Raw genomic sequence first — 27,797 nt, forward strand, 5'->3', positions numbered from 1 at the left:
CGGCGCAAGGTGGGGCCGTGGGCGCCCGCACTGTAGGGTGCGCGCAGGGGTTGGGGGCAACTGTCAGCCGTTACCAAGAGACGGGCGGCCGCGGGATGGCGGCGGTCTCCGGGTCCTCTGACTTGGCCGGCCCCGGAGCGCCCCCGTCCGGCGGAGGAGCCCAAGCGGCGGCGGTGGCTGAGGAGGAGGAGCGAGAGGTGGTACGGGTCCGAGTCAAGGTGAGGCTGGCGCCCGTCGGCCAACCCGCCAGGGCATCCCATGGGAGGGGAAGGCAGTGGCTGTCGTAGGATGGAGGGCGGTACCTGAGGCTTGGGGCGTTACCTGAGGGGCGAGGCTTGAGGACAGAGTGATGGTGGCGGGGGGTTGGGGGGAGGGCGTGGGGACCTAGGGACATCTCGGGGCGTGGGACTGAAAATTGAGGGGCGAGAGCCTATGTGATGGATGATGGAGCTTATGGGTAGAGGGGAGGAGCTGGAGGGTTGGAGGAGGGGCCGCAGTCGTTGAGGGGTGGGGCTCTGAGGAATGAGGGGTGCGCTATTGCTGTCCGAAAGGGGGGCTCTGAGGTCAGTCAACACATATGTGCTGAGAGTGCACTTTTGTGAGAGTCCCCACCCTTGATGAGCTGACATGCTGGAGGAGGTGAAGCAAAGCTAAATAAATGTGATGCCTATGACACTGGTGAATGCCATAAGCAAATAGTGAAAAAGGTTATGAACTAGGGCTTCACTTTAGCCAAGGTTGTTCAGGGAGATCCCCAGAGGAGGTACTGAAGGAGCAGAAACCCAAATAAGAAGGAGTCAGACGTGTGCATCTCAGGGGGGAAGAGTGTTCTAGGCAGAGGGAACAACAAGGGCAAAGGCTGGGAGGTGGGGATGAGCTTGGCATGTTCCTGTGGATTCCCACATTGCTGGAGTGAAGAGAGTGAGGGGAGTCAGAAAGGTAAGAGGGGGGCACATTTCAAAAGGCCTTTGGTGTGTACTGAGGAAGAAAGCTGTGCAGTAGTAGATGATGCTGAGTTGTGAGTGAGCCAGGTGAAGAAAGTGGGAAGGATATTCCAGACAGGGGGATTGGCACAAGCAAAAGGCCTGGAGCCAGGATGTGTTCATGATAACTTCCAACAGTTCAGTACTACCAGAGTGTGAAATTCAAAAACACTGACTGGAGAGAGGCTGGCTGGGGCCCTATAGGTCCACCTGCTGGGGACCCTAGGGTTGCCATTAAAGAGGTTTAAGCAGGAGAGTGTTGGAGATAAATGTGCTAGATTGGTTGCAGCCTGGAGGACTGATTTAATAGGGGCCAGACTGGACATAGTGATTGTGGCAACCATAGTTGAGGGGATATAGAAGGATTGGGTGCCTGGACCCCTTGCTTCCACTCTTTCCCCCCATAATCTTTTCTTTGCAGAGCAGTCAGAAGGATCCTGTTAAATCCTAAGTCAGGCCACATCCCTCTTCTGTTCAGAAACCTTCCGTGGTTCCCCGTCACTAAGAGCAAAAACCAAAGTCCTCACCATAGCCCAGAATGTCCCTCTAGATCTAGCCCCCGTCACCTCTCCAATCTTGCCTTCTGCAGCTCTGCACCTCACTCACTCTTCAGCTTGGTGATGTGGCCCCTGATGGTCTACCCCATGTCTTCTCTTCCCAGAAATGTGAGAGCTTCTTGCCACCTGAGTTCCGCTCTTTTGCTGTAGACCCCCAGATTACTTCACTGGACGTGTTACAGCACATCCTCATCCGAGCCTTTGACTTGAGCGGGTAAGTAGGGGGATGCTGGAGATTGACTGTGGGCCACCTACCCCAACAGTGGTTTCTGGCTTTTGTTAGTTTGGTAGGGTTTACTGGGTTTTTGTTTATTTTACTATTGCAGATAATCCCACAGTGAACAGCCACATATGCTTATCTTGGAGTATTTGGGAAAGTCTAGTCATAGGATAAATTCCTAGTAGTGGTATTGCTAGTTAAAGGGTGTGTGCTTTTTAAACTTTCAATGGATGTTTCCAAAATGCTCTCCAGACAGGTTTTTACCAATTTACAATCGCACCAGCAGCATATAAAACACCTGTTTCTTGTACCCTCACAAACACTGGTTATTATAAAACATTGTAAAATTTGCCAGCCTGATAGCTGAAAAGTGGCATCTCTTGGGGGCAGCTATGATGGTATTTTGTTGTGGTTGTTGTTTTGGAGGAATACATGCACATGGTAACAAATTCAAACAGTACGAAAGTGGTACTGTTTGAATTTGGATGTTCCTATGGTTACGGTGATTATCACGCAACATACTTCTTTGCATAGTTGCACAAGTATATCTGAAGAATAAATTCTTAGTTGTTATTTGACTTTTTTGCATAAACATTTTTTGTTGTGAAAAATAACAAACATACAGATTGCTTTATTTTTCTATGTAGTAAGAAGGCTGCTTTCTTTCCACTTCTATCCCTCCACTACTCTGTTACCATCCCCAGAGGGAACCAACATTTTACCACTTTCCAATGTGCCCTCCACATACAAGCAGGTGTGTATCTGTTTTGCGTTTGTGTAACAAAGTAGCGATAAACAACCTGATCTAAGGCTGCCCGTAATCCTTGGCACAGTACCTAGTACATAGTAGGAAGTTGTTTTCAACACCTTTTTTTGTTTGTTTGTTTTATCTTGTTTTCAATACCTTCTATATTACTTCCTTGTTTTGGAAACTGTCCCTGAGGCCTCCAAGGCATTAGGGGCCCTGAGATCTCCCTCATATCTTCTGTCCAGGAAGAAGAACTTTGGCATCAGCTACCTGGGCCGGGACCGGCTAGGACAGGAAGCTTACCTCTCACTCCTGTCTGACTGGGACCTCAGCATGGCCTTTGCCACCGCCTGCAAACCTTACCTGCAGTTGCGTGTAGACATTCGGCCCTCAGAAGACAGTGAGTACCCAGTGTCCCGGGGCACTGCTCTGGGACTCACCTTTTCCCCATAGGATGACTCCACCCCTTGCAATATACTCCCTCACAGGGGGTTGGGCAGCAAGGTGTCCTAGGTCCAGATCCTGGCTCGGCCACTGGGCTGCAATTTCTTCACCTGTAAAATAGAGATGATGGTATCTTAGGGCCATTGTGAGGATTAAATAGGGAAACTCCTATAAAATGCCTGGAACAGTACATGGCTGCATAGTGGATGCTCAAAAAGTGTTAGTTCTAATAATGAACTATTATAGCCTATAACCTAGCAATATATATTTATATAATGCAATGCAACAGTACAGCTACAGTATTGTATATTTCAGTTATAATAATATCTAAAATATAACAATGCTTATAAAAATAATGGTAGTTGTATTTATTCATTCACTCATCTTGTACTCACATTTTTTTCTTTTTATTTTGTTGTGTACTCACATTCATTTATTTGCACTCTTGCTCGTACATTCATTTTTTCCTTTAATCGCCTAGCCACTTCTTCTCTTCTCCTATTTGTTCCTCCACTCTTGCCTATGCTGATCCCATAGATAAATTAAGACATGGTCCCAAAAATTTGATTATGGACCATACATTCGATAATAGTATTGTGAAAAACTATTTGAAATAGTATTAACACTGTTGTGAAATAGTGTAAAATTTCCTGGGTGTGCGTCTTAGTCCATTTGTGCTGCTACAACAGAATACCACAGACTGGGTAATGTATAAAAAACAGAAATTTATTTCTCACAGTTCTGGAGGCTGGGAAGTTCAAGATCAAGATGCCAGCAGGTTGCCTCTCTGCTGAGGGGCTTTTGCTGCATCCTCACATGATAGAAGGTCCAAAGAAAAGGGGACTAATGTTGTGTCCTCACAGGGCAGAAGAGCAGAAGAGAGTGAACCCACTCCCTCAAGCCCTTTTTTAAGGACTCTAATTCCATCCGTGAGGGTTTTGCCCTCATGACTTAAGCACCTCCTAAAGGCTCCACCGCTTAATACTATCACATTGGTGATTAAGATTCAACACCTGAATTTTAGGGACACATTCAAACCATAGCAGTGTGGTAATGGTATCAAGACTATTGAAGGAAAATGTCCTTGTTCTTGGAGAAAACACAGTTAAGTATTAAGGGATAAAGTGTCATGACGTCTGCAAATAATTTGGCAAAAATAATGTGTTTATATATACAGAGAGCTAGATGAAGCAAATGTAGCAAAAGATGTTAGTGGGATCTAGATGAAGGATGTACCGTTCAATGTATTCTCTTTTACTTTCTTATCTTTTTTGTATTTTTTTTTAACTTTATTGTAGGTTTGACATTTTTTTAAATAAAGTGTTGTAGAGTGGAAGACATGGTTTCTACCTCGGGGAGCTCACATGCGCATTGGGATGACTGATGCATTTTATTGATGTCATAATTGTTACCTTGTTACACTTCTCACTATGTAACGGAGACGAAAAAAAGATTACTCAAAGCACTATGAATGCAATGAGAAGCCCAAAGGGACTGCACCTCAGCAACTCCTCTGTTAGTAGGAGAAAACTGGGTACAGCCCTGATTCAAAGTTAGCTTCTGTTTTTATTGTAAAGACAAGGAAGTTTCACAAGAAAAATCAGTTGATTCAATCATTTCAGAAGGACACAAAGACATGGGCAGTGTGACAAAAGTTATTTATGGCTAAGTGTAGCTTAAACAATGGAAACTAGTAGCGTCATTTAAATTAACAAGGTGACATTCCAAAGCACAATTTGTGAAAAGCTAAATTGGTAACTGTGATCATTATCTAACCCAAAATATAACCTCTCCCCAAATGATTTAAGCAAAAGTTACATTCTTATGATAATTGTCTCTAAAGTTTCCACCAACAAACAGCTCGCCCTTAGCAAACATTTTTTTTCACATTTTTCCCTACAGCAATTCTTTCAACATCTTTTAACAACAATCAGTATGTTAAATAGTCAAAGTACATAACCCCATCCCTAAACAGTGATTAGAATTGATTAGATGGGCTTTTGCCACTCTATCTGTAGACTTTTGTCCCCTGGCTGAGACTTTTGTCTCATGCATTCATTACCTAAAAACCCTATCTAAAAATCAACTGAGAATCAACATATACTTGATTAGGATTTATTAGATAGTCTTTTACCTGCTGGCTGTAGATTTTTACCTTTTGTCTCTTAATGGAGGGTTTTTACCCCATACATGCATTACCTAAAAATCCTATTCTAGAAATCAAATGAGAATCAAGATTTCTAATCTTCTACACATAATAACATAAATAGCTAGCATGTATTGAACACTTAGGTCCATTCTATGCACATAATATTTTTTCACTAAATTGTCAAATTAATACTACAGGGTAAGGATGATCATTTTCCCCATGTTATAGATGAGGAAACTGGACCACAGATAGGTCACAGGACTTGTCCAAGTCACACAGACAGCAAGTAAAAGAGTGGGATTTGAACCTGGGCAGTGACTGTACTTGCTCTGGAGTCCTTGTTATTAACCATTTGACTCTACAACATTTGGGCTTAAGATTGGTAGCCTGGGGCTGTCCAGTTAGTTCAGTTGGTTACAGCATGGTATTATAAAACCAAGGTCAAGTGTTCAGATCCCCATATCAGCCAGCTGCCAGAAGAAAAAGAAAAAAGGAAAAATTGGCAGCCTTGAGAAAAAGAGAGAGAAATGAGTCAGAGAGAAAGACAGTGACAGAAATGGGCAGAGAGACAAACAGAAAAAGATAGGTAGCCAAAGACACAGGAACTTCTGCCACTTAATTCCCTAGGCCTTGGTTTCCTCATCTATAAAATAGGCACAGTAGCACTATTTCAGTAAAGAAATCAAATCTGCATGGCTAATAAACGTGAAGAAAACCCCAACTGCATAAGAACTGAAAGGAATGCCAATAAAGCAGAGAGAGAGACAGATAGATACTCATCAGTTTGGCAGAAATACATTTTAAAAAGTTATCTCTTTAAAGAGAATCAACTTTCCAGTTACTGATGAGTCAGTTCTTTTCCTACTGTTTTCAGAAGCCACTGTCTTACTTTCCAAATTCCTGCATATACACAGGTCTGTTTCTTTTTGTGTGTGTGTCTGGCCAGTATAGGCATCCGAACCTGTGACCTTGGTGTTGCAAGGCTGTGTTGTAACCATCTGAGCTAACTGGCCAGCCACAGGTCTGTTTCTCAATCCTTGATTCTCTTACATTGATCTCTTTATTAAATCCTGAGGCTGGCCGGTTAGCTCAGTTGGTTAGAATGCAGTGCTGATAACACCATGATCAAGGGTTTGTATCCCCATACCAGTCAGCTGCCAAAAAAAAAAAAAAATCTTAAGCTAGTTCTATGTTGTTTTAATCACTATGGCTTTATGATATGTTTTAATGTTTTCCTTTTTTAAAAATGTTCTTGAGGACCAGGCTGGCCCCTCTGGTCATCTTTATTTTTTTAAAAAAAGTTCTTGAATATTCTTGTGCACTTTCTGTTTTTTTCACTTAATAAAATTAGTTTATTGTAAATAGTGCTGCAATAAACATGGGAGTACAGGTATCCCTTCGGCATGATGATTTCCATTCCTCTGGGTATATTCCCAACAGTGGAATAGCTGGGTCATATGGTAGATCTATCTGTCATTGTTTGAGGAACCTCCATATCATTTTCCGTAAAGGCTGCACCATTCTGTAGTCCCACTAACAGCGTATGAGAGTTCCTTTTTCTCCACGACCTTGCCAGCATTTATCATTCTCAGTCTTTTGGATATTAGCCATCCTAAGTGGAGTGAGATGGTATCTCAATGTGGTTTTGTTTTGCAGCACTATTTTCAATAGCCAAGAGTTGGAACCAGCCCAAATGTCCATCATCAGATGAGTGGATAAGGAAACTGTGGTATATCTACACAATGGAATACTACTCTGCTATAAAAAAGAATGAAATACTACCTGCAACAACATGGATAGACTTAGAGAAAATTATATCAAGTGAAACAAGTCAGGCACAGAAAGAAAAATACCACATGTTCTCACTTTCTTGTGGGAGCTAAAAATAAATATACAAACAAATAAAGGGTAGTGGGGGAAGAAGACACAACAATCACAACAATTCCTTGAACTTGTTAAGACAAGTGAACAGATATGCAGATATGATGGGGGGAGGGTGGGGGGAAGTGGAACAGGCAAAGGGATATGAAAATCAACTACAATGTATATTGAGAAGTTAAAATTTAAAAAAGAATTAGTTTATCATTCTATTAAAATCCTGATGGGAATTTGATTGGAGTTGCATTATTTAAAGAAACTAATTTTAATTACCCAGTAAATACATTTTCCTTATTAAAAATAAAAACATTTTGAATAATGGCTGAAATCTCCTGTGAACACTATGCCTAATCTCAGTCCCTTATTACATATTGCCCTGCAGGAACTACTTTGATCAGTTTGATGTGTAACCTTGGAGGTCCTTTGCATATTTACACACACACACAGGCACAAATTTATCCATATATAGAGATATGTATCCATATATAGAGATATGTGAGTATATTCATATTTGTGTATGTACACACAAATGGTATGTGTTCAACATAAATGGTATACTGTACATTAATAAGTAACTGTCCAGTATATGGAACTATCATTATAAATATTATTAATGGCATTCTTGTGATCATTTCATGACTGTGAAAGCTACAGGCATGTTGTGACCACTTGGGTGGCCCAGTCTCTCTGGGCAAGACACCAGTTTCTGTCACCTCTACAGTTGGGAGATTACCAAGCCTAGACCTTTGACCAATTTGTGATATGAATCCTTTCATATGTACTGCGAATATTTTTCCCAGTTTACCTTTTGTTCTATGGCTTTGTTTATGGTATCTTTTTTGCCCTATCAAAATTTAAAATTTAGTGCTGGCTGGTTATCTCAGTTGGTTAGAGTATAGCCTTATAATACCAAGGTCATGGGTTCGGATTCCTGTACCGGCCAGCCACCAAATATATATATATATCTTTATTTTATTTTATTTTATTTTATTTTTATTTTTTTATTTTATTTTTTTTTTTGTCTTTTTCGTGACCGGCACTCAGCCAGTGAGTGCATCGGCCATTCCTATATAGGATCCGAACCCGCGGCGGGAGCGTCACCGCGCTGCTAGCGCAGCACGCTACCGAGTGCGCCACGGGCTCGGCCCTATATATCTTTAAAACTTGTATGTACTCTTATACCTATGTATATCTTTTCCTTTATGATTTCTGAATTTCTCCTCTTACTTCTTTTTTTTTTTTTTCCTGACCAGTAAGGGGATCGCCACCCTTGGCACGGTGTTGTCTGTACCACCCTCAGCCAGTGAGCACACCAGCCATCCCTATATAGGATCTGAACCCGCAGCCTCGGCGCTACCATCGCCGCACTCTCCCGAGTGAGCCACGGGGCCAGCCTTCTCCTCTTACTTTAGAACATCTTCCCCATCCACAAACTTATACAAATATTCTCCTACATTTTCTTCTAATATGCTTATTGTCTTTACTCTGTCAAAATTGTGATAAGTAGACCTAGCTTTTTAAAAAAGATTCCAGACAGTCAATTATGCCAGCATCATTTATTAAGTACTTTTTCTATGCTTATTTGAAACGCCACTTTTGTCCTATATTGCGTTCCCATACATACTTGGATTTATTTTTCAGCTTTCTATTGCATTCCACCAACTGTCCCTGTTTGCCTATTGCTGTCCTAACACCATATCTTTTTACAGCAGGGGTTTTGTGGTCAATTTTAATTAGGCAGGCCTTTGCCATCCTCCCACTGTTCTTTTTCTTAGTTATTCTGAAATGTGAATTCTTCCATATGAACCTTAAAATAATTTTATCTAGTTCCAGGAAAAAACCCATTAAGTTTCTGCTGGCATTGCACTAAATTGACATTAATTTAGGGTTTGGGAAGTTTGACAATTTTATGATAAGGAAATGTAGTGCATATTGCATATATTATGTAATACTGCAAGCAGGGTCTGGGCCAGCAGCCCTTAATGAAACACTTGGATGTTTCTCCTGGAAAATGTGTGCATATTCACACTAAGTGGGTTACATAAAGATTATATATAGTTTCATGTCAGTTCAGATCAGGTTTTGTCACTAGGTGAGTTTGTGCTTTTAGAAATCTTTTGCCTGTTTGACTGATGGGTTTTTGTGGGTTTTTTGTTTGTTTTTTAACCATTATATAAAGTCTCTCTTTTCCTGTTAAATGCTTTTAGCCTTGAGTGGTGCTTTTTCTGACAGTCACATTGCTGCTGTTGCTTTCTGTTGTTTGTATTTGCCAGGTATACCTTTAGGTTTCTTTGTTTTGTTTTGGTTTTGGCAGCTGGCCAGGACAGGGATCTGAACCTTTAACCTTGGTGTTGTAACACCTCTCTCTAACCAGCTGAGCTACCTGACCAGCCCAAGGTTTCTTTAATTTTCAACCTTTCTTTGTCACCTAGTTTTAGGTATATGTCTCATAAAAACCCCATAGCTGGATTTATGTTTTCTTATATAATTGACAGTGAAATCTTTAGACCACCTTTTCTCCTTCAGTCTCTGTCACCCTCCCCAACCCTTGCAATGGAGTTTTGGAACACTTCTAATTCTTATTTGTCCTCTAATCCCTAACCCTTAAATTCTGGGGTTTGCTCAGACAGCTTTAATTTGTTTTTCTTTTTAAATTCCAGGCTATCATTATATTTTCTAACATACTAACCCTGAAAAGGAATCCTAATGTAACATGTAATATTACAAACTGTCAAGCAATTATCTGTCATTTTATGTTTAACTATATATATTAAAAACTGGTGGCCCACCACCATTTACCCTCCCTTTTGCTTTCACCTATCTTGAGCCCTTGTAGTCATTCAGTAGCCATTTGTTTAGAGAACTCCTTTGTTCTCCTTCCATAGGGTGCATGGGTTAGATGTACTCTAATGGTCAAAAATGTCTTTTTTTTGCCGACTGGATCTGTACTGTCTTGGCTGGGTGTGGAACCCTCAGATCTCAGGCCTTTCTTCTCAGTGCTCTATAGGTGCCTCATATCCTCATCTTCTTGCTTACAGAATTATGGAGCAGAAGTCCATTGCCAATCTGACCTTCTTTCCATTGTAAGCAGCCTGTTCTCTGACTATGAAAGCTGGCAAGAGATTTTCTTCGTTCTTAGAATTTGGGCATTTTACCAGCATATGAATAGGGATGGGGGAGGCCTGTTGTATGTGTTGTTTGTTAATTAGCCTTATCTTTATGACCTGATGAGCCAGTTTTTCATCTCAGGGAAATTTTCCTTCATACCTGTTTTTTTTTTTTTTAAGATGACCAGTAAGGGGATCTTCTTTTTTTTTTTTTTTTTTTAAAAAAGATGACCAGTAAGGGGATCTTAACCCTTGACTTGGTGTTGTCAGCACCACGCTCACCCAGTGAGCAACTGGCCATCCCTATATGGGATCCGAACTCGTGGCCTTGGTGTTATCAGCACCACACTCTCCCAAGAGTGAGCCATGGGCCGGCCCTCATACCTGTTTGATTCTAATGTCTCCACTTGATCCCTTTTCTCCCCCTGCATTTCCTAGTATTTGCATATGTCTCTCTTTTCCTGTTAAATGCTTTTGGCCTCGAGTGGTGCTTTTACTGACATGAGTCACATTGCTCCTGTTGCTTTCTGTTTCTCCTGGACTTTTGTTTCACTCAAATCATCCAGTCTTATCTCTGTGCCTTGAAGTGGTTCTTCTATTTGGTCTTTCTGACCATTATTTTGATTTTCAACAGTGTGACCTTCATTTTACCTGTTAAGTATCTTTTTTCTTTTCTTTTCTTTTTTTTTAAAAGATGACCAGTAAGGGGATCTTAACCCTTGGCTTGGTGTTGTCAACACCACGCTCAGCCAGTGAGCCAACCGGCCATCCCTATATAAGATCCGAACCCATGGCCTATGGTGTTATTAGCACCGCACTCTCCCAAGTGAGCCATGGGCCCGGCCTGATCTGTTAAGTATCTTAATGCTCTGACTGATGTTTTAGAAAAACCATCGTGGCAGCTGTTGGGAGAGATTGGAGAGGAACAAAGAGGAAGCAGGGACTGTTTAGGAGGCAGTTTCAGGTGAGAGATGTGGTAACTCAGGGTGAGGAGGTGGAGATGAAACAAGAGGTGGGACTGAGGTATGTTTTATATGCAGATGTCCTGGGGCTCAGTGATGGTTTGGACCACGGGTTGAGAGAGTGGGAGGGGCAAAGATGTCTCAGGTTTCTGGCTTAAGCAACTGAACAGATAGAAATGCTGTTCACTCAGATGAGGAGCAGAGGAGGAGGCTGTGTCTAGAGTAGAGCTCTGGCTCCCCTTTTGGATGCCTGTAGTGGATTGAATTATGTCCCCCCCAAATTCATTGAAGCTTGATTTGTGTTCCCCAAGTTTTATGTATTAGAAACAGCCCCCACTGTGACTGTTTTAAAGAGATTGGGAAATCCTATTATGGTAATTTTAAGGTGGGGCCTTGAAGAAGTGATTAGATTACAGGGCCATGCAGTAGTGAATGGATTAAAAATGGTGGTCAGGGGCATGGTTCTGAGGGCTTTAAAAGAAGAAAGAGGAGAGTCTCTCTCTCTGCTTTCTTGTAATGTGAGATCACTGGGTCACTGTTGCCACCACCAAGATCCTCACCAGCTGTGTTTCCTGGACTTTGAACTTCTCAGCCTAAAAAACTGTAAGCAATAAATTTCATTTTTCTTTATAAGTCACCTAGTTTCAGGTGTTTTGTTATAAGCAACATAATCGAACTGATACAATGCCTTAGGTTTGTAGTGCCCTGTGAGACATCTGGGCAAAGGCAGTGATATCCAAACGTGGCCTAGCATTTGCTTCCCCTTAGCTCTGTGGGAGGAAGTGCAGTGGACTCCATGGAAATGGTGCTTAGGGACAGCATTTGTCTGCAAATGACAGCGGTGTGAACAAATAGAAGTTGATTTGCTTCCTATAATGGAGTTTGAAAGTTGGCCACTGGACATTGCTATTGTTGCCTTAACAGCTGTGTGGTGTGAGGGCTGACATCTCTTAAGCTACTCTTGAACTTACCTCAGGTGGCCAGTGCTGCTTCAGTCACCACATCGCATCTGAGGTGGGAAGAAAGGATGTGAGGGGAAGTAAAGTAGAGAGAGAAGGGACAGATTTCTGCTGATGTTTCAAGGGCCACAAGTCAAGTGTAGCACTGTTTCATTTGTCTGATGTACGCAGCATACCTGTTCCACAAACACTTTTTCTAAAATATATCTGGGCTCTGGAGCAAGGTAAATGACGTTCAGATCCCAGCCTACCATTTCCTGGCTGTAGAATCTCGGTCACTTACTATTTTTGTCATCGTCTGTAAAATGAGAATGGTAATGGTAGTCTCTGCCGTTTGTGGGAGGAGGACTAGTGTGAATATGCGATTAGGAGTTTGGGCTCTTGAGCTTTGGGCCTGGCCTTCAAATTTCTGTTCTTTCACTCACTAGCTGTAGAGCCTAGGGCAAGTATCTTATCCTAACTGTGCCTGTTTCCTCATATAAAGAGTGGTATAACCCCATACCGGCCAACCCCCCACCACCACCGAAAAAAAAAAGAAAAAGAGTGGGATAATAGTAGTGCCTAACTGATAGGATTGATGTGAATATTAAATGAGTTAATATTTACAAAGGGCTCAGAACAGTTCCTGGCACTTAGCACTATGAAAGTGTTAGCTAGTATTATAATTTCTTACATTAATGTTAAGCCCTTGTCTAGTGCCTGGCACATAGTAAGTGCTCAGTAAATATTACTTTATATCATTAAAATATCAGAGGCTGCTCAGCCATGTTGTAAGATTGAGACATTTACCACAAAATAATTGTTCATGGTTTGATTTTTCTTTTTTTTTTTTGGCAGCTGGCTGGTGCAGGGAACTGAACCCTTGACTTTGATGTTATAAGGCCATGCTCTAGCCACCTGAGCTAACTGGCCAGCCCTGATTTTTTTTTTTTTTTTTTTTTTTCCTTAACATGATTTGGATGATATGGGAAGAGGGAGTGGGAGTCATTCACTGCCCTTCAGGTAGCCTGGCTTCAGTAGGAGAGGAACCTGGCCCTGAGGTCTGGGTTCTCATCCTCTTACTCATAGCACTTCACTCTGTGTGCCCAGGCCCGTTGATGGAAGATTGGGACATAATCAGCCCGAAGGATGTCATTGGCTCCGATGTGTTGCTGGCTGAGAAACGGTCATCGCTGACGACAGCTGCCCTGCCCTTTACACAGTCCATCCTCTCTCAGGTGGTTTCAGGGACCCCAGGGGCCCAGCTGTGGTTGGAGGGCAGGGCCTACCTGGAATCCCCAATTCTAAGCATGCTGCTTGGCATCTGTCCCTAGCCTATTCAGCTGACAGTGGCCTCCCTTCCTCCTTCCTTCACAGGTGGGCCGTACCTTGTCTAAGGTCCAGCAGGTGCTCAGCTGGTCATATGGGGAAGATATCAAACCCTTCAAGCCACCCCTGAGCGATGCTGAGTTTCACACGTACCTGAACCATGAAGGCCAGCTCTCCCGCCCTGAGGAGTTGCGCCTGCGGATCTATCACGGTGGCGTGGAGCCCTCACTGCGAAAGGTGAACTGCTTTGGTCTCTCATTGGATCCATTGCTCCCATGCTCATTAATAGTCACGTGGGAGGGCTGACTGGTTAGCTCAGTTGGTTAGAGCACAGCCTTGTAACACCAGGGTCAAGGGTTCATTTCCCTGTACCAGCCAGCTGCCAAAAAAAAAAAAAAAAAAATAGCTTACGCAGGCTGGTCGGGTAGCACCGTTGGTTAGAGCACGGTTGCTGATAACGCCAAGGCCCAGGGTTCCACCCCTGTATCTGCCAGCCTCCAAATATATATATATATATATATATATATATATATATATATATATTGCAATATCTCATGAGACATGTGCAGCTTCCAAATATATATATATATATTTGCATGTGTCTCATCAAATATATATATTGCAGTATTTCATGAGATACATGCAGTCAACCACATAGAGATATTCCAGGGCAGGAAGCTCTCTTTCAGGAGGAGGTAGGAGTCACAGGTGGGAAAGCAGACTTGTCAGAAGGAGGACAGAGGCCTAAGGAGTGGGGAGTGGATGGTGACTGATAGACATGGGGGCGTGGTGGCTCATCTGTAGAACCTCAGCCTCATCCATGTCATCCCTTGGCCAGGTGGTGTGGAGGTACCTGCTGAATGTGTACCCTGATGGGCTGACAGGCCGTGAGCGGATGGACTACATGAAGCGCAAGAGTCGCGAGTATGAGCAGCTTAAGAGCGAGTGGGCCCAGCGAGCGAGCCCTGACGACCTGGAATTCATCCGCAGCACGGTCCTCAAGGATGTGCTGCGCACCGACCGGGCCCACCCTTACTACGCAGGTCCTGAGGATGGTCCACACCTGCAGGCACTGCATGACCTGCTCACCACCTATGCTGTTACCCACCCACAGGTGTCCTATTGCCAGGGCATGAGTGACCTTGCCTCACCCATCCTTGCTGTCATGGACCATGAGGGCCATGCTTTCGTCTGCTTTTGTGGCATCATGAAGCGCCTGGCTGCCAACTTTCATCCTGATGGCCGTGCCATGGCCACCAAGTTTGCCCACCTCAAGCTGCTGCTGCGACATGCTGACCCCGACTTCTACCAGTACCTGCAAGAAGCAGGTGCCGATGACCTCTTCTTCTGTTACCGCTGGCTGCTGCTCGAGCTGAAGCGTGAGTTTGCCTTTGACGATGCCCTCCGCATGCTTGAGGTCACTTGGAGTTCACTGCCGCCAGATCCTCCTGAACATGAGGTGGAGCTCGTTGGACCCCCCAGCCAAGTGGCAGACACTGGCTTCAGCAGCCCCAGAGGGCGGCCCATGCGACAGAGGCACATGCTGAGGCCTGTTGGTGGAAGAGGCAGTGCCTTTGAAGATGCTGTTGACCACTTGGCCATGACGAGCCAAGGGCCCAGTGGTGGGGGGCGTCTCCTGAGACAAGCCAGTCTGGATGGCCTCCAGCAACTCAGGGATAACATGGGCCCCAGGAAAGACCCTCTGGTCCCGCTGTCCCACCCAGTTACCCTCATCAGCTCCAAGTCCCTCTCTGAGCCTTTGCTGAGCTCCTCAGACCCGCTGCTCTCCTCCTCTTCCCGCCCTGATTCCCCATCTTCCTCATCTCCACCATCCACCCAGGAGGCCTCTCCCACTGGTGAAATAGCTGTAGGATCCCCCCTGATGCAAGAGGTAGGGTCTCCACAAGACCCTGGGAAGTCCCTGCACCCCTCACCCCCAATAGGCCTGCCCCCACCCCAGGAATTTGGCCGGGGGAACCCATTCATGCTCTTCCTCTGCCTGGCTATCCTGCTGGAACACCGAGACCACATCATGCGCAATGGGCTGGATTACAATGAACTGGCCATGCACTTTGACCGCCTTGTGCGAAAACACCACCTGGGGCGCGTCCTGCGCAGGGCAAAGGCTCTCTTTGCTGATTACTTGCAGTCAGAGGTGTGGGACTCGGAGGAGGGGGCTGAAGCTACAGCCCCATCTTGATCAGGCTCCCTACAGTCCACCAGCAGCCCCACCAGATCTCTGTTCTTTGCCTCGAGGGTCTATACATAAGACCCCCCCTCTCCACCTGCCAGCCCTAGACCTGTTGGAATGTGGGGCTCTCTCTCCCCAGGTCTGAGTATGTTGGGCTCTGCTTTGGCACTGCCCCATGGAGGCCACAGCCTCTTTTTTTGTTTTTGTTGTTTTATTTTTAACAATGATACTTTGCACACATGAAGGTCATTGTGGTCTGTGTATTTGTCTGCCCTCTCCCTGGATTTTGTTGTAGATGGAGTCCCCAGTTGTAGAGAAAGTGGATGCTGAGAATTGGTTCTAGAAGGTCAGCCCAGGTTAGGGACTGCTTTGAGGAAGGCCTGAATCTGTTTTTTTGGGACATCTGTCTGCCTGTAAGGGTCTTTATTATGGCCATGAATGTATATTTTCAGGACAGGCCCCTGAATGAGGGATGAGAGAGAGAGTTCTTGGCCAAAAAAGGGCAAGACTTATTACAAAGATTGAGAAGTAATGGGCTACTTAGAAACATTGGGCCAGCCACTCCTCACTTTCCACATGTCACCATTTCTAGGATCTAGACCCTTCTCTGTGAGTCTTACACACTAATGCTGGCAGCCCTAGCAGGGGTATAAGGCTCCTTTTTTGTCACTTGGTTTGGAGCCAGCTTGAGGGACTGTGGCCTAGGGCCTTAAATTGAGTTTCCAGCTCATGGGTACCTGTCTTAATCATTTCAGCAATAGAAACCATTTATTTGCCTTCTCCATTCCACAATATGGACAAAAATCAAGCACTGATAAAACTCAGGCCCTAAAAGAAATCACTTACTTATCTGCAGGAGGATCAAAATAAGGTCCTTTTTCCCACTGACCTTCTCAGAAAGCAGGATTTTCTCACAGGCCTGGTGCTGTCTTCCATAAAGGACAGCAGACAATGAGTGAGGTAACTGGGGTCCTCAGGTCATGGCCTAGCTGCCCCAGGTTCTGTCCAGAAGTCATTGCACTAAGCAATGCTGCCAGAGATGAGGGGGCATCAGGGCAGCCACTCTCTCATCTGTCTCTCCCAAGAAAGCTATATAAAGCAGGGGATGACCCCTAAAAGACTCCTCTCACCCCCCAGTATTGGAGGGGAAGGGAACCCTTTCTCAGGTGAGGGCTCAGTCACTTGAAGAACAGAATAAAACCAGGCTGTGTCTAGGGTGCTCAAATACTGTGGGCCTCACAAGTGCATCTGTGCACAAGGAGCTCAGACTCCCCTCAAAGGCCATCCAGGATATGGGGGTGTCTGGCCCTCTGAAGACATGCAATGTCCCTTTTGTCAGTAACCAGCTCACACCCTGTGGGGTACCTTCTATGATTAATGATTTTGGATATTTGAAGGGCCAGACAAGTCAATTCTGTGTATGGCAGCTTAGGACCTCTGAGGGCCAGAGGAGTCTTTTCTGTGAATAGGAGGTTCAGATACCCAGAAGGGCAGAAACCTCTATTATTCCAATAGGATACTTGGGGCTTCTGTTCCTGCCAAGATGGCAGACAGCACAAGCTGCTGATTCCCTTGCCTGAAACCAACCCTGGAAAAACTACAGAGAAACATGGGCTCCAGAAACTCCAGCACAGCCCAGAGACCCATAGGGAAATGGAAGGCTGTCTTTAGCTTGTGTTTTGAGGGGTGGCTGGCCAGAGGCAGCAAAGGATAAGTTATGGAAGAAGAGATTTAAGTTCTGACTCTTACCTCTCCCCAGTGTTGCCTTGAGAAGGTCGTTATCTTCCCTCCTCCTGCAGAAATCATCCCAACCACTGGTACAGGTGTCTGGGGGCCTACTATCTGGATGGCAAGAGCCCTGCTGGGGGAAGAAATGGGCAGCCAGACACAATCACTCCTCCACCTCTCCCCCACCAGAGCTGGTGGGTTACACCTAAGGAGACTGCCTCTTCTTAAAGCTGCCTTCCTCTGACAATTTAAAGATGAACTCCCCACCAGGGGGCTTACCAAGTGCTGTGAGAGCAATGGGAGTAATAACTGCTTCTGTGACTCCTGGGACTGTCCAGCCTCTGGCTCATCTCCACACATATCCCTTTACCCCTTGAACTCCAAGTGATTGAGCAGACTAGAGTTTGGCCTTCAGCCCTTTCCTCAGTACATTTTACCAGCCAGGGCAGCTGATAACTTCAGGAGAATATTAGCTTACTGCCAAGATAACTAGACACCAGGGCAGTGTCTAGGCTAACTACTGCTAGAGAAAAATAAACCGGACATATTAGTTATCTATTGCTGTATAACAAATTACCCCCACACTTAGCAGCTTAATACAACAAAGATTTATTATGTCATAGTTTTTGAGAGTCAGGAATCTGAGAGTAGCCTAGCCAGGTGGTTTCAACTCAGGGTCTCTCCTGAGGTTCCAGTCAAGTTGTTGGTCAAGACTGCAGTCAGCTGAAGGCTTGACTTGGCTGATGGACTCACTTCCCACAAGGCCCTCTCACAGGGTTGTTGGCAGGAGGCTTCAGTTTCTTACCACCTGAGCCTTTTCATGGGGCTCCTCACAATATGTGATCTGAGCTAGCAGGTGAGAGAGAGAAGGCACAATGTCTATTATAACTTAATCTCAGAAATGATATGCCATTGCTTTTGCTGTGTTTTACTGGTCATATAGATCAACCCTACTGCAGCATGGGAGGGGACTACACAGAGGGTGAATACCGGGAGGCAGGGATCACTGGGCTATATTGGAGGCTGGCAACTACACTGGGTACCACATACTATCTGAAGGAGAAGTATTGGGCCAGACAAATTTTAAATAATAAGAGAAGGTTAGAATATAACACAGGAACAAGATATTATAAGAAGGACCCCCAAAAATGTTAGGTATACTGTGATGGTAGAAAAAAGAAATAAAAAAAATACTGTAAATGGAAAATATAAAATGAGATGTCAGAACTAAGTCCTAATACAGTAATTACAAAAATACTTAAAACACAGAGACTTTCATAGGATTAAAAGAAAAGTCAGTATACACTCAAAAAGATTTAGAAATGTTGACAATGAAAGGATGAAGAAAACATGTAGCAGACTAATAAATACCCAAATAAAGCTGAGATAGCCATCCTAATAGCTAACAAAATAGAAGTGGAGACTAAGATCACAAGGACAAAGAAGGGCATATACTCATTGACAAGGAAAATATGTCTACCATAAACACGTGTACTCCTAAGAAACCCCACACAATACATTTTTAAACTATATATGTATGTGTGGTGTATATATACATACATACGTTTACGTATACATATATACATATCAATCACATATTTATATATCCCTTCACTTAGGGAATGGAGAAGACTCCTTTTATGCTTACACTTAACAATTACAAAAGTAGACCATGTTAGGGCATAAAGAAAGCTTCAATAAATGTAAAAGTATTAATATTAAGCATGTTCTCTGACCATATGTAATAGAATCAGCAATTAAGAGCCAAAAGCTAAAAAATAACAACCCCCGTTGTTGTTTTGTGGTGGCTGGCCACAAAAGGATGAGGATCTGAACCCTTGATCTTGGTGTTATCAACACCGCGCTCTAACCAACTGAGCCAACTGGCCAGCCCCCCTTGTTTTTTAAACTAACATTACTAAATAACCCTTGGATGAATGAAGAAATCATAAAGGAACATTAGAAATATTTAAAACTGAATACTACTACATGCAAAATTTGTGGAACACAGCAAAATCAGGTAATAGAAGAAAATGTATAGCTTTAAATATATTTATCAGAAAAGAATATACCAGCCAGCCAACCCCCACCATCCCCCAAAAAAGAAAAGAAAGGTTGCAAAATAAATGATCTAAGCATTCAACTCAAGAAGTTGAAAAAAATAGCAGAGGAACAAATCCAAAGGATTCATTCATGGAGGAAATAATATAAGAAAGGAAATAAGAGCAATCGAGAATTAAAAAGTAATAGTAAAGATTAAAAAATAAAAAGCTGGTTCTTTGAAAATATTAATGATAGACCATTGACGATACTGATTTAAAAGAATGCAAAATACAGAACAAAAAAGAAAATTACACACACAAAAAGAGGCCAGAAAGTGTAAGCTAATACATTTCATAACAGATGAAAGCCATAAGTTTCTGGAAAAATTAAAATATGCTCAAATTGATGCAAAAAGAAATAGAAAACTTGAATATAACAATAGGTTTTAAGAAAAATTAAAATGATAATCAAAGACACCTCATCTCGTAGCAAAAAGCTTCATGCTCAGACCCAGATGGTTTTGCAGATTGTAGTTCTATCAAACTTTCAAGAAAATGTTAATTCCCATCTTATACAAATTGTTCCAGGAAATAGGAAAAGAGCAAAACTTCCCAGCTCATTTTATGAGGCTAGAATAGTCTTGATTCTAAAACCAGATAAGTAAAATGCAAGACAATAAAGTTATAGACACCTTTCACTTATGAATATAGATACAAAAGTTCTAATAAAATATTGGCTCCCTGAACTCAACAGTGTATTTTTTAAAAATCACAAGTAGGGTTTATCCCAGGAATACAAACATGATCCAAATTAGAAAACTAGTGAATGTAATTTACCACATTAATAAAGTAAAGGGAAAATCAAATGATAACCTCAAAGCAGAAAAGGATTTGATAAGGTTTAGTACCTGTTTCTTTGTTTTTCCTTTTTTTTATTTTTGGCAGCTGGCAGGTTCAGGGATCCGAACCCTTGACCTTGGTGTTATAACACTGTGCTGGAACCAACTGAGCTAGCTGGCCAGCCCGAGTACCTGTTTGTGATACTAAAAAAAGAACCCTTAGCAAACAAAATAAGAGAAGAGAACTTCCTTAATTTGATAGATGTTATGTGACAAAAACATACAGCAATTTTAAATGCATTTTCCCTTTAAGATCAGGAACAAGGCAAGGATATTAACTGTCAATACTATTTAATATAAAACTGGCCAATGCTATATATAACGAAAGGAAAAGAAATGAGGTGTAAGTTGTGGAAAGAACAGATAAAACTCATTTGCAAATGATGTCAGTGACTACCTTAAAGATCCAACAAGATGATCAGAAAAATAGGACTGATAAAAGAGTTTAGCAAGGTCTCTAGATACAAGATCAACCTGTAAAAATCAAAAACATCAGGGCTGGCCAGTTAGTTCAGTTGGTTAGAGCACAGGTTTGGGCCCCCAAACAGGCCAACCCCCCACCTCCTACCAAAAAAAAATCAAGAGCATCTCTACACTGGCAATAACCAACAAGAAAATAGTCAACTAGAATGAATTTAACCAATACAAAAGACCTCTATTTAGTAAAAATTTAAACTCTAATAACAGAAATAGATGATCTGAATAAAAGGAGAAACAATTCATGATCTTTTATGGGATGATTTTGGTGATTTATTGGCTATCTATTGGTAGCAAATTACCCCAAAACTTATTGGCTTAAAACAGTAAACACTTATTATCTCACACAGTTTTGGAGGGTTAGGATTCTGGGAGTGGTTTAGCTGGGTGGTTCTGGTTCTGGCTCAGAGTCTCTCAAGGGGTTGCAGTCAGGATGTTAGCCGGGACTGCAGTTATCTGAAAGCTTGGATCCACTTCTAAGAAGCCCTGTTCACAGGGCTGTTGGCAGGCCTGTGCCTTGACAACTGGGCTCCTCCACAGGGCTGCTCATGACATACCACCTAACACCCACAGAGTGAGCAGTCTGCATAAGAGAGAGCAAGAAGGGCCGAGCCCGTGGCGCACTCGGGAGAGTGCAGCGCTGGGAGCGCGGCGATGCTCCCGCCGCGGGTTCGGATCCTATATAAGAATGGCCGGTGCACTCACTGGCTGAGTGCTGGTCACGAAAAAGACAAAAAAAAAAAAAAAAAAAAGAATTGAGGCCCGGCCCGTGGCTCACTCGGGAGAGTACGGTGCTGATAACACCAAGGCCCCGGGTTCGGATCCCATATACGGATGGCCGGTTCGTGGGGTGCTGACAACACCAAGTCAAGGGTTAAGATCCCCTTACCGGTCATCTTTAAAAAAAAAAAAAAAAAAGAGAGAGAGCAAGAAGCTGAAGTGCCTTTTATGTCACAGTATCTTAGAAGTGACACACTATCACTTCTGCTTCATTCTGTGCATTACAAGTGACTTACTAAGTCCAGCCTACACTCAAGGTGAAGGGAGTTAGGTTCCAACTCTTGACAAGAGCAATATAAGTGTACTTCAAAAAGTTCATGAAAATGTATTGATGTTCAACTCTGTACCCCATAAATAAATATGTATAATCAATATGTTTCAATAAAAATAGTTCACGGAAAGATGCGTATTATCGTTTAATTCTATTTTTCCATGAACTATTCGAAGTACCCTGAAATCTGAGTGTGGTCATATCTTAAAACCTCCTCAGGTAATATTATTAAGATGTTTTTTTCTCCCCAAATCTATAAATTCAATGCCTTCCCAATAAAACTTTTATTACCTTTTTAAGAAATACAATAAACACATTAAAATTTAGAATACTAAAGGATCATTGATAGCTAAGATAACCTTCAAAAGGAAGGATTATAGGGCTGGCCCATGGCTCACTCGGGAGAGTGTGGTGCCGATAACACCAAGGCCATGGGTTCAGATCCCTATATAGGGATGGCCGGTTCACTCACTGGCTGAGCGTGGTGCTGACAACACCAAGCCAAGGGTTAAGATCCCCTTTCCGGTCATCTTTAAAAAAAAGGAAGAATTATGATGGGGACTTGCTCACTAGATGTTAAGACATACTAAAGGCCTTAATAATTAAATTTTAAAAAAACCTGATATTGTCCCAAGCGTTGACAAGTATGCCAATGGAAGAGAAAAAACAGCTCAGAGCCATATACCCATGGAACTTAATATATGACAGAGGTGGTAACACACACACACAGAGATGGGACGGATTGCATAGTAGACGGTAATGAGATATCTGGCTCATGACATAGAGAAAAATTAAACTGGATCTCTATCTCACACCACATACAAGGACAGACTCTACATGGTTTTAAAGACCTACACGTGAGAGCAAAACTATAAAATTAATTGAAGAAACCATAGGAAAATATCTTTGTGACCTGGGGGAAGAGAAGGATTTCTTTAAAAACACAGACCATAAAAGGAAAATAATTGATTGTATCATATTTAAGGATCTTTATTCAACTAAGGATATCACCTACAATAGTAATAACACAAATGCCAGAGTGGGAGAGGCTATTTGCAATTTCCAACACCTCATTAATAATTAAGACTATATGAGGAACCCCTGAAAGTCAACAAGAAGAGAAATATGTGAATTGGTCTGATAGGAATATGGATAATTAGCATACAGTACTCTGATGGTTAATAAGTCTAGTTTGTGTTTTGAGAGGCAGACCCTTAAAAGGCTGGGCAAATCTATTCTATGGATAAGAAATTTAGAGTCTCTCAGGGCAAACTAACCCATTCTTCCTTGCTGGGGAGCTCAGAAATGAAAAATCTGTCAAATCCATTCATTGTAAAGGTAGCGCAGATACTGAAGGATGGACAAGATCAAATTGTGGAAAGTGGGCTCAGACACTACTTGCTTTGGGTAAATCTGTTGTGTACTGTGAATACTTTCTGTAGATTAAGGGCTCAGCTACCCTGTGTGACAGCAAAGATCTTTCTGTGGATTAGGATTTACACCCCTCGAAGATTGGAACATCCTGTTTTATTGAAGACATCTCAGGCAGTCTACTGATGGCTGGCTTCAGAAGGCAGTTAGATTAAGATGCAAGCTGAAGTCAGAGATGAGAAGGAATGATGCCAGGGAAAAGGGGCCCACTACAAGCGGCTAAATATTGGGCCCGGAAGAGAAAACGTAGGAGGAGGTCAGGGTCAGACAATGAGAAAACGTACAGTATGAGGACAGTTGTGAAGGGTAATCACGTCAGAAAGATAAAACCTCATTTGAGGGTTTTTTTAATGGGGGAAATGACGTCAAGGACAGTAAGAGTGATGTCAGAGGCGGAAAGGGGTATGCGAGTAAGAAGGTTGGTGCGCAGCAGGGATAAAGACGGCTCGGCAGCTGGGGGGAGATGCTGAGGTTAAGGTGCACCAACCAGATAAACGCAGCCTCCATTCCCGGAAGCAAGAGGAGCGCAGTGTTCCCTCCGGTCTGCCGTCCCTTCGTCCCCCGCCCCCTCCCCGCTGGCTTCAGCCAACGAGCACGCACGCCTGCGCGCGCTGGGGGGGAACGTTCCGTGACGTATCCGCTACGTACGCTTTATCAGGCGTCTTCCCGCGCGGCCGCCTCCCTGTTCTCTCTGCTCCTCAGAGCTTGCTGTTTCTCCGGCCCTCTTACTTTTTAATTTTCAGGTAAGCAGCATATGTCTTGCGGAACGACCGCTTCTCGACTACTCTCTTGCGCCCAGGACGGCCTAGAGCAGGGGTCGCAAGTGGGGAGAGTAGCGACCGCTGACACGCTGGCTTGGGCTTCTCCGGGGCGGGCGGGTCCTGTGCGCGGAGGCGAAACATTTCTGTTGGTGAGAGGCTGGTAGCTGAATCCGAGTGCGAGGAATGCCAGGAGGGGCTGGTGGCATCGGTGTGGCAGTGGCCACACGATAAACAGACTTGCTGCTCCCACTTTTCCCACGTGACCGCCGCCATCTTGTTCTGCGGGCGCGGAGGGAACGCCAGCGTGTTCTGAGTCTGCGCGGCGTCACAAAATGAAGGGCATGGTGGTAGGGGACGTTGTGGGCATGCGCGATGGTGGTACCCAAATGGCCACCTCGCTAAGCTATCACCGCAGATTCCCGCCTTTTCAGCCTCCTTCAGTTTCTTCTTAGTTGTCCCTTATTTTGTTCCACTTGTCTATTTTCTGTGTTTCTCTCCCCCTTCCCTCCTTTCCCACTTCTCCAGCTTCTTTCTTCTTCTCCCACCTTCACTTTCTCCCACTCCTCTCTCTCTTCTCCCCCCAGGAGTCGAATTCACTGCCATGTCCTCTGAAGAAGGGAAGCTCTTCGTGGGGGGGCTCAACTTCAACACCGACGAGCAGGCGCTGGAAGACCACTTCAGCAGCTTTGGTCCTATCTCTGAGGGTGAGACATAGGCCAGACACACGATGGGGGTGGGGGAGATGAGAGGAAGTCTGAGACATTTGCGTTTCAAGGAACTTTAAGAGAAGAGTCAGGACTCAAGGCCTCAAATTCTTTTTTCTTCCTCAGTCTGAGGTGTAGACTTAGGCTGAGGATAGCTTGATAAGTTTTCTTTTCGCAGAAGGGTCTATTCTCTATTCTTACTCACCCCTTTTTAGCCACCTTTTGTCACTTATCCTTTCTGATGCTAACCACATTTTTCCATCTCTTCTTTCCTCAGTGGTCGTGGTCAAGGACCGGGAGACTCAGCGATCCCGGGGTTTTGGCTTCATCACCTTCACCAACCCAGAGCATGCCTCAGATGCTATGAGAGCCATGAATGGAGAGGTGAGGCCTCTTACCTGCAGAGGGGTCCTGTTCCATCTACCACTTCCTCCATTCTTTCTGTTTTTCCCTCTGTGTCTGCTAGGGGCAGCGCGGCCACCAAGCCCCCCAGTACCTACTCACAGGAGCGTGACTGCCTTCTGTTCTAGGGGGTGGAGGGCAGCGGCAGACAGAGCCGGGCTACCTGGGAGGCGACGACTGGTCCTGCATGAGGCCGAGAAGCCACCCGTGGATGGTTGACCTGCCCTGGGCTTAGGTAGTAGAGTCTGCAGACCTGTGGGCCTGGCCCGGAGAGGACCTCGTGAGTCTTCTGGGATGGACTCTGAAGCCTCAAACCAAGAGAGGTGTTTATCTAGCCCTGATAGTCGGGCAGCTTAGAGGAGTGGGGAGGAGAACTCAGCTTGAGTTCAGTCCAGATGTAAGTAGTAGCAGGGGGAACACGGTGGATTCAGGTCATTTTGTGGGGTTCTACAGCTCCTGCTGGTGCCATTCTGGTCAAAGGAGCTTCTTCTGGAACACGGCACCCCGAACCTGGTGCTCAGTAGGAATTTCTGGGCTCTTCTGCCCACCTGCCCATGCCCACTCTTCCCTCTCCACTGCCCTGACTGTTTGCCAACCAATCATCCTTGTGTCTTCCGTACCTAGTCCCTGGATGGTCGCCAAATCCGTGTGGACCATGCGGGCAAGTCTGCCCGGGGAACCAGAGGGGGTGCCTTTGGGGCCTATGGGCGTGGTCGCAGCTACTCTAGAGGTAAGCATTGTGGTAAGTTTGATCATGGGGTGAGAGGGAGAGTCACTTATTAGTGGCCTATGTCTGGACAACTGCCATTTAAATATTTTTTATCTGCTGCAGGTGGCGGGGACCAGGGCTATGGGAGCGGCAGGTATGACAGTCGACCTGGAGGATATGGATATGGATATGGATATGGACATGGACGGTCCAGAGACTATAGTGGCAGGTAGGTAGGTGAGGGTTGGGGTTCACTGCTGCTTCCCTCTCCTTAAGAGCTCAGCTGCCTGCGTGTTCATACCTATCACACCTTGGTGACATTACTGTGTGCTTAAAACAAGTATGAAACTTAATATTTTGAGTTATGTGTAGTGAGTGCATTTATTGTATAGTGGTATAATTACAACATGGTAGATAATACCTGTGTTGATTGTACTGTGTTGGTTAATTGTGTAGTGATACGTTGCATTAACATGTAATATGTATTATGTTGTATATAAGTTGTAAGCCATAAAATTGTATTTACTATGTGATATTCATGTGTTTAACATTGTTTTTGTATTTAAGACTTATACTAGCATACATATTATAAAATGTGATATGTGGTATTTTATATATATATATATATATATGTATATATATAACTTTGACATACATGGTTTTTAACATTATTATCAGTGGTGTCTGATACATTCCTGTAAAACTTGTGTGCTTTTTCCCAGAAGCCAGGGTGGTTATGACCGCTATTCAGGAGGAAATTACAGAGACAATTATGACAATTGAGATGAGGCATGCCCACATAATGTAGGTGAGACTTGAGTACTGAGGAAACCTCTTGTCTATCAAACCCTGTCATGTTCCTTTCACCTTTTCTGACCAGGCTGCTCACTGTTTCTGCTACCCTTGCATACCTCACCCAGCCAGCTCACCAAACACCATTTCTAAGCCTTCCTTGCTTTCAGGTGCATGTCAAGGCTAGTGTGCTTGCAGGGGATGTCTCCTGTAATCCTGCTCTTTTGAGGGATGGAGGCAATGAAGGGGTGTCCCTGTTGTCCAGCTCTCGGCATCTGTCAATTCTGGGAGGTGAGCATTTTGTCAGCCTGTTCCTTCCTCGTATCACAATTCTTCCTCTCCTTACTGTTCTCAGATACACAAGGAATAACACTTCTGATCCAGGATCGTCCTTCCAAATGGCTGTATTTATAAAGATTTTTGGAGCTGCACTGAAACATCTGTTGTAGTATCTCGACTTCTATTTTTGAATTGAGCTCCCAAGGTTGCTTGTTAAAAAGATATTTTAGAAAGTTCCATGTGTTTTTTAAGATTTTTTTCTCTTATGTAAAGACAAATTCTGGCATAAGAGTTGGTATTTTCCTTTTACTAGTTTAGTTTGGGATCTCAGGATTATTGGTTCTGGCAAAAAAAAAAAAAAAATGTTGGGCCAGACTGATTTTTTTAAAAAGATTAATGTATATCTAGGAACATTTAAAAAACTGTACACAATATTTGTTGTGGTTAAGAAGCAGTTTCTGAATGTACCTATAAAAATTTTGCATCAAGAACATGATTGCTTAGAGGTGTTTTTTTACTCAAGATCACCACCGTAATTATATGTGGAAGAGTGTCTTAAAAAATGTTCGTGAACATCATTTTTAATACTGGAAGAAAAATTCTGTTGTGTCTCATGTAGTGTTTAGGATGTCCTCCAAGGAGCTGATTAAAAAAGATGAAACCTGAGAACCAATTGATACTAATAGTGGTTTTTCCTTACTCAACCCAGTTTGCAAATTAAAAATAGAGGCAGGTCAGGAGGAGGGAAACTTGGAAAAAAATTTGGTAGGGACTGCCAAAAGGGTAGAAACCTCAAGTTTCAAAGTTTGGTTGAGCTTGGGATTGGGTATATGTTGAAGCCTGAGGTGTGGTGGGTACACGTGAAAATCCCCTTATAGCTGGAATTTGGTTTCCTTAAATGGTCTCTTGGTCCCATCGTCTAATTAGTTTTTGCTTGGGTTTGAATCTCACTAGCTTTTTTTTTTTTTTCTTGTCTTTTTGTGACCGGTAAGGGGATCGCAACCCTTGGCGTGGTG

The 27,797-nt window shown here is 43.7% G+C and overlaps 2 protein-coding genes across 4 annotated transcripts; both read left to right on the forward strand.

The window, feature by feature from the left end:
- Positions 1–18: 18 nt before the first annotated feature.
- Positions 19–15,690, forward strand: TBC1D25 (TBC1 domain family member 25). The gene is made up of 6 exons (XM_063083787.1): positions 19–218; positions 1,645–1,754; positions 2,754–2,908; positions 13,097–13,224; positions 13,364–13,552; positions 14,154–15,690. Exons 1-6 carry the CDS (start codon positions 96–98, stop codon positions 15,513–15,515), a joined length of 2,067 nt encoding a protein of 688 aa, XP_062939857.1. The 5' UTR covers positions 19–95; the 3' UTR covers positions 15,516–15,690.
- An 8,082-nt stretch (positions 15,691–23,772) lies between these two features.
- Positions 23,773–27,450, forward strand: RBM3 (RNA binding motif protein 3). Of its 3 annotated transcripts, none has more exons than XM_063083286.1 (7): positions 23,773–23,877; positions 24,480–24,599; positions 24,877–24,983; positions 25,626–25,731; positions 25,834–25,939; positions 26,433–26,518; positions 26,858–27,450. In XM_063083286.1, the coding sequence occupies exons 2-6, from the start codon at positions 24,497–24,499 to the stop codon at positions 26,491–26,493; spliced, it is 483 nt and encodes a 160-aa protein (XP_062939356.1). In that variant the 5' UTR covers positions 23,773–23,877; positions 24,480–24,496; the 3' UTR covers positions 26,494–26,518; positions 26,858–27,450. The 3 variants fall into 3 exon arrangements, with proteins under 3 accessions (XP_062939356.1, XP_062939357.1, XP_062939358.1); XM_063083287.1 differs by having other exon boundaries at positions 26,433–26,514; XM_063083288.1 differs by having other exon boundaries at positions 26,436–26,518.
- The last annotated feature ends 347 nt before the right edge of the window (positions 27,451–27,797 follow it).

Source organism: Cynocephalus volans, chromosome X (genome assembly GCF_027409185.1).
Source record: "Cynocephalus volans isolate mCynVol1 chromosome X, mCynVol1.pri, whole genome shotgun sequence".
NCBI lineage: Eukaryota > Metazoa > Chordata > Mammalia > Dermoptera > Cynocephalidae > Cynocephalus > Cynocephalus volans.

What these genes read in the sequence shown, in the direction of transcription:
- TBC1D25 (XM_063083787.1), top strand. Translation starts at nt 96, where the DNA reads ATGGCGGCGGTCTCCGGGTCCTCTGACTTGGCCGGCCCCGGAGCGCCC. An exon ending in TGGTACGGGTCCGAGTCAAG is followed by an intron (nt 219 to 1,644) that starts GTGAGGCTGGCG and finishes TTCTCTTCCCAG; the next exon opens with AAATGTGAGAGCTTCTTGCC. An exon ending in CACAGTCCATCCTCTCTCAG is followed by an intron (nt 13,225 to 13,363) that starts GTGGTTTCAGGG and finishes CTTCCTTCACAG; the next exon opens with GTGGGCCGTACCTTGTCTAA.
- RBM3 (XM_063083286.1), top strand. Translation starts at nt 24,497, where the DNA reads ATGTCCTCTGAAGAAGGGAAGCTCTTCGTGGGGGGGCTCAACTTCAAC. An exon ending in TGAGAGCCATGAATGGAGAG is followed by an intron (nt 24,984 to 25,625) that starts GTGAGGCCTCTT and finishes TTCCGTACCTAG; the next exon opens with TCCCTGGATGGTCGCCAAAT. An exon ending in TCCAGAGACTATAGTGGCAG is followed by an intron (nt 25,940 to 26,432) that starts GTAGGTAGGTGA and finishes GCTTTTTCCCAG; the next exon opens with AAGCCAGGGTGGTTATGACC.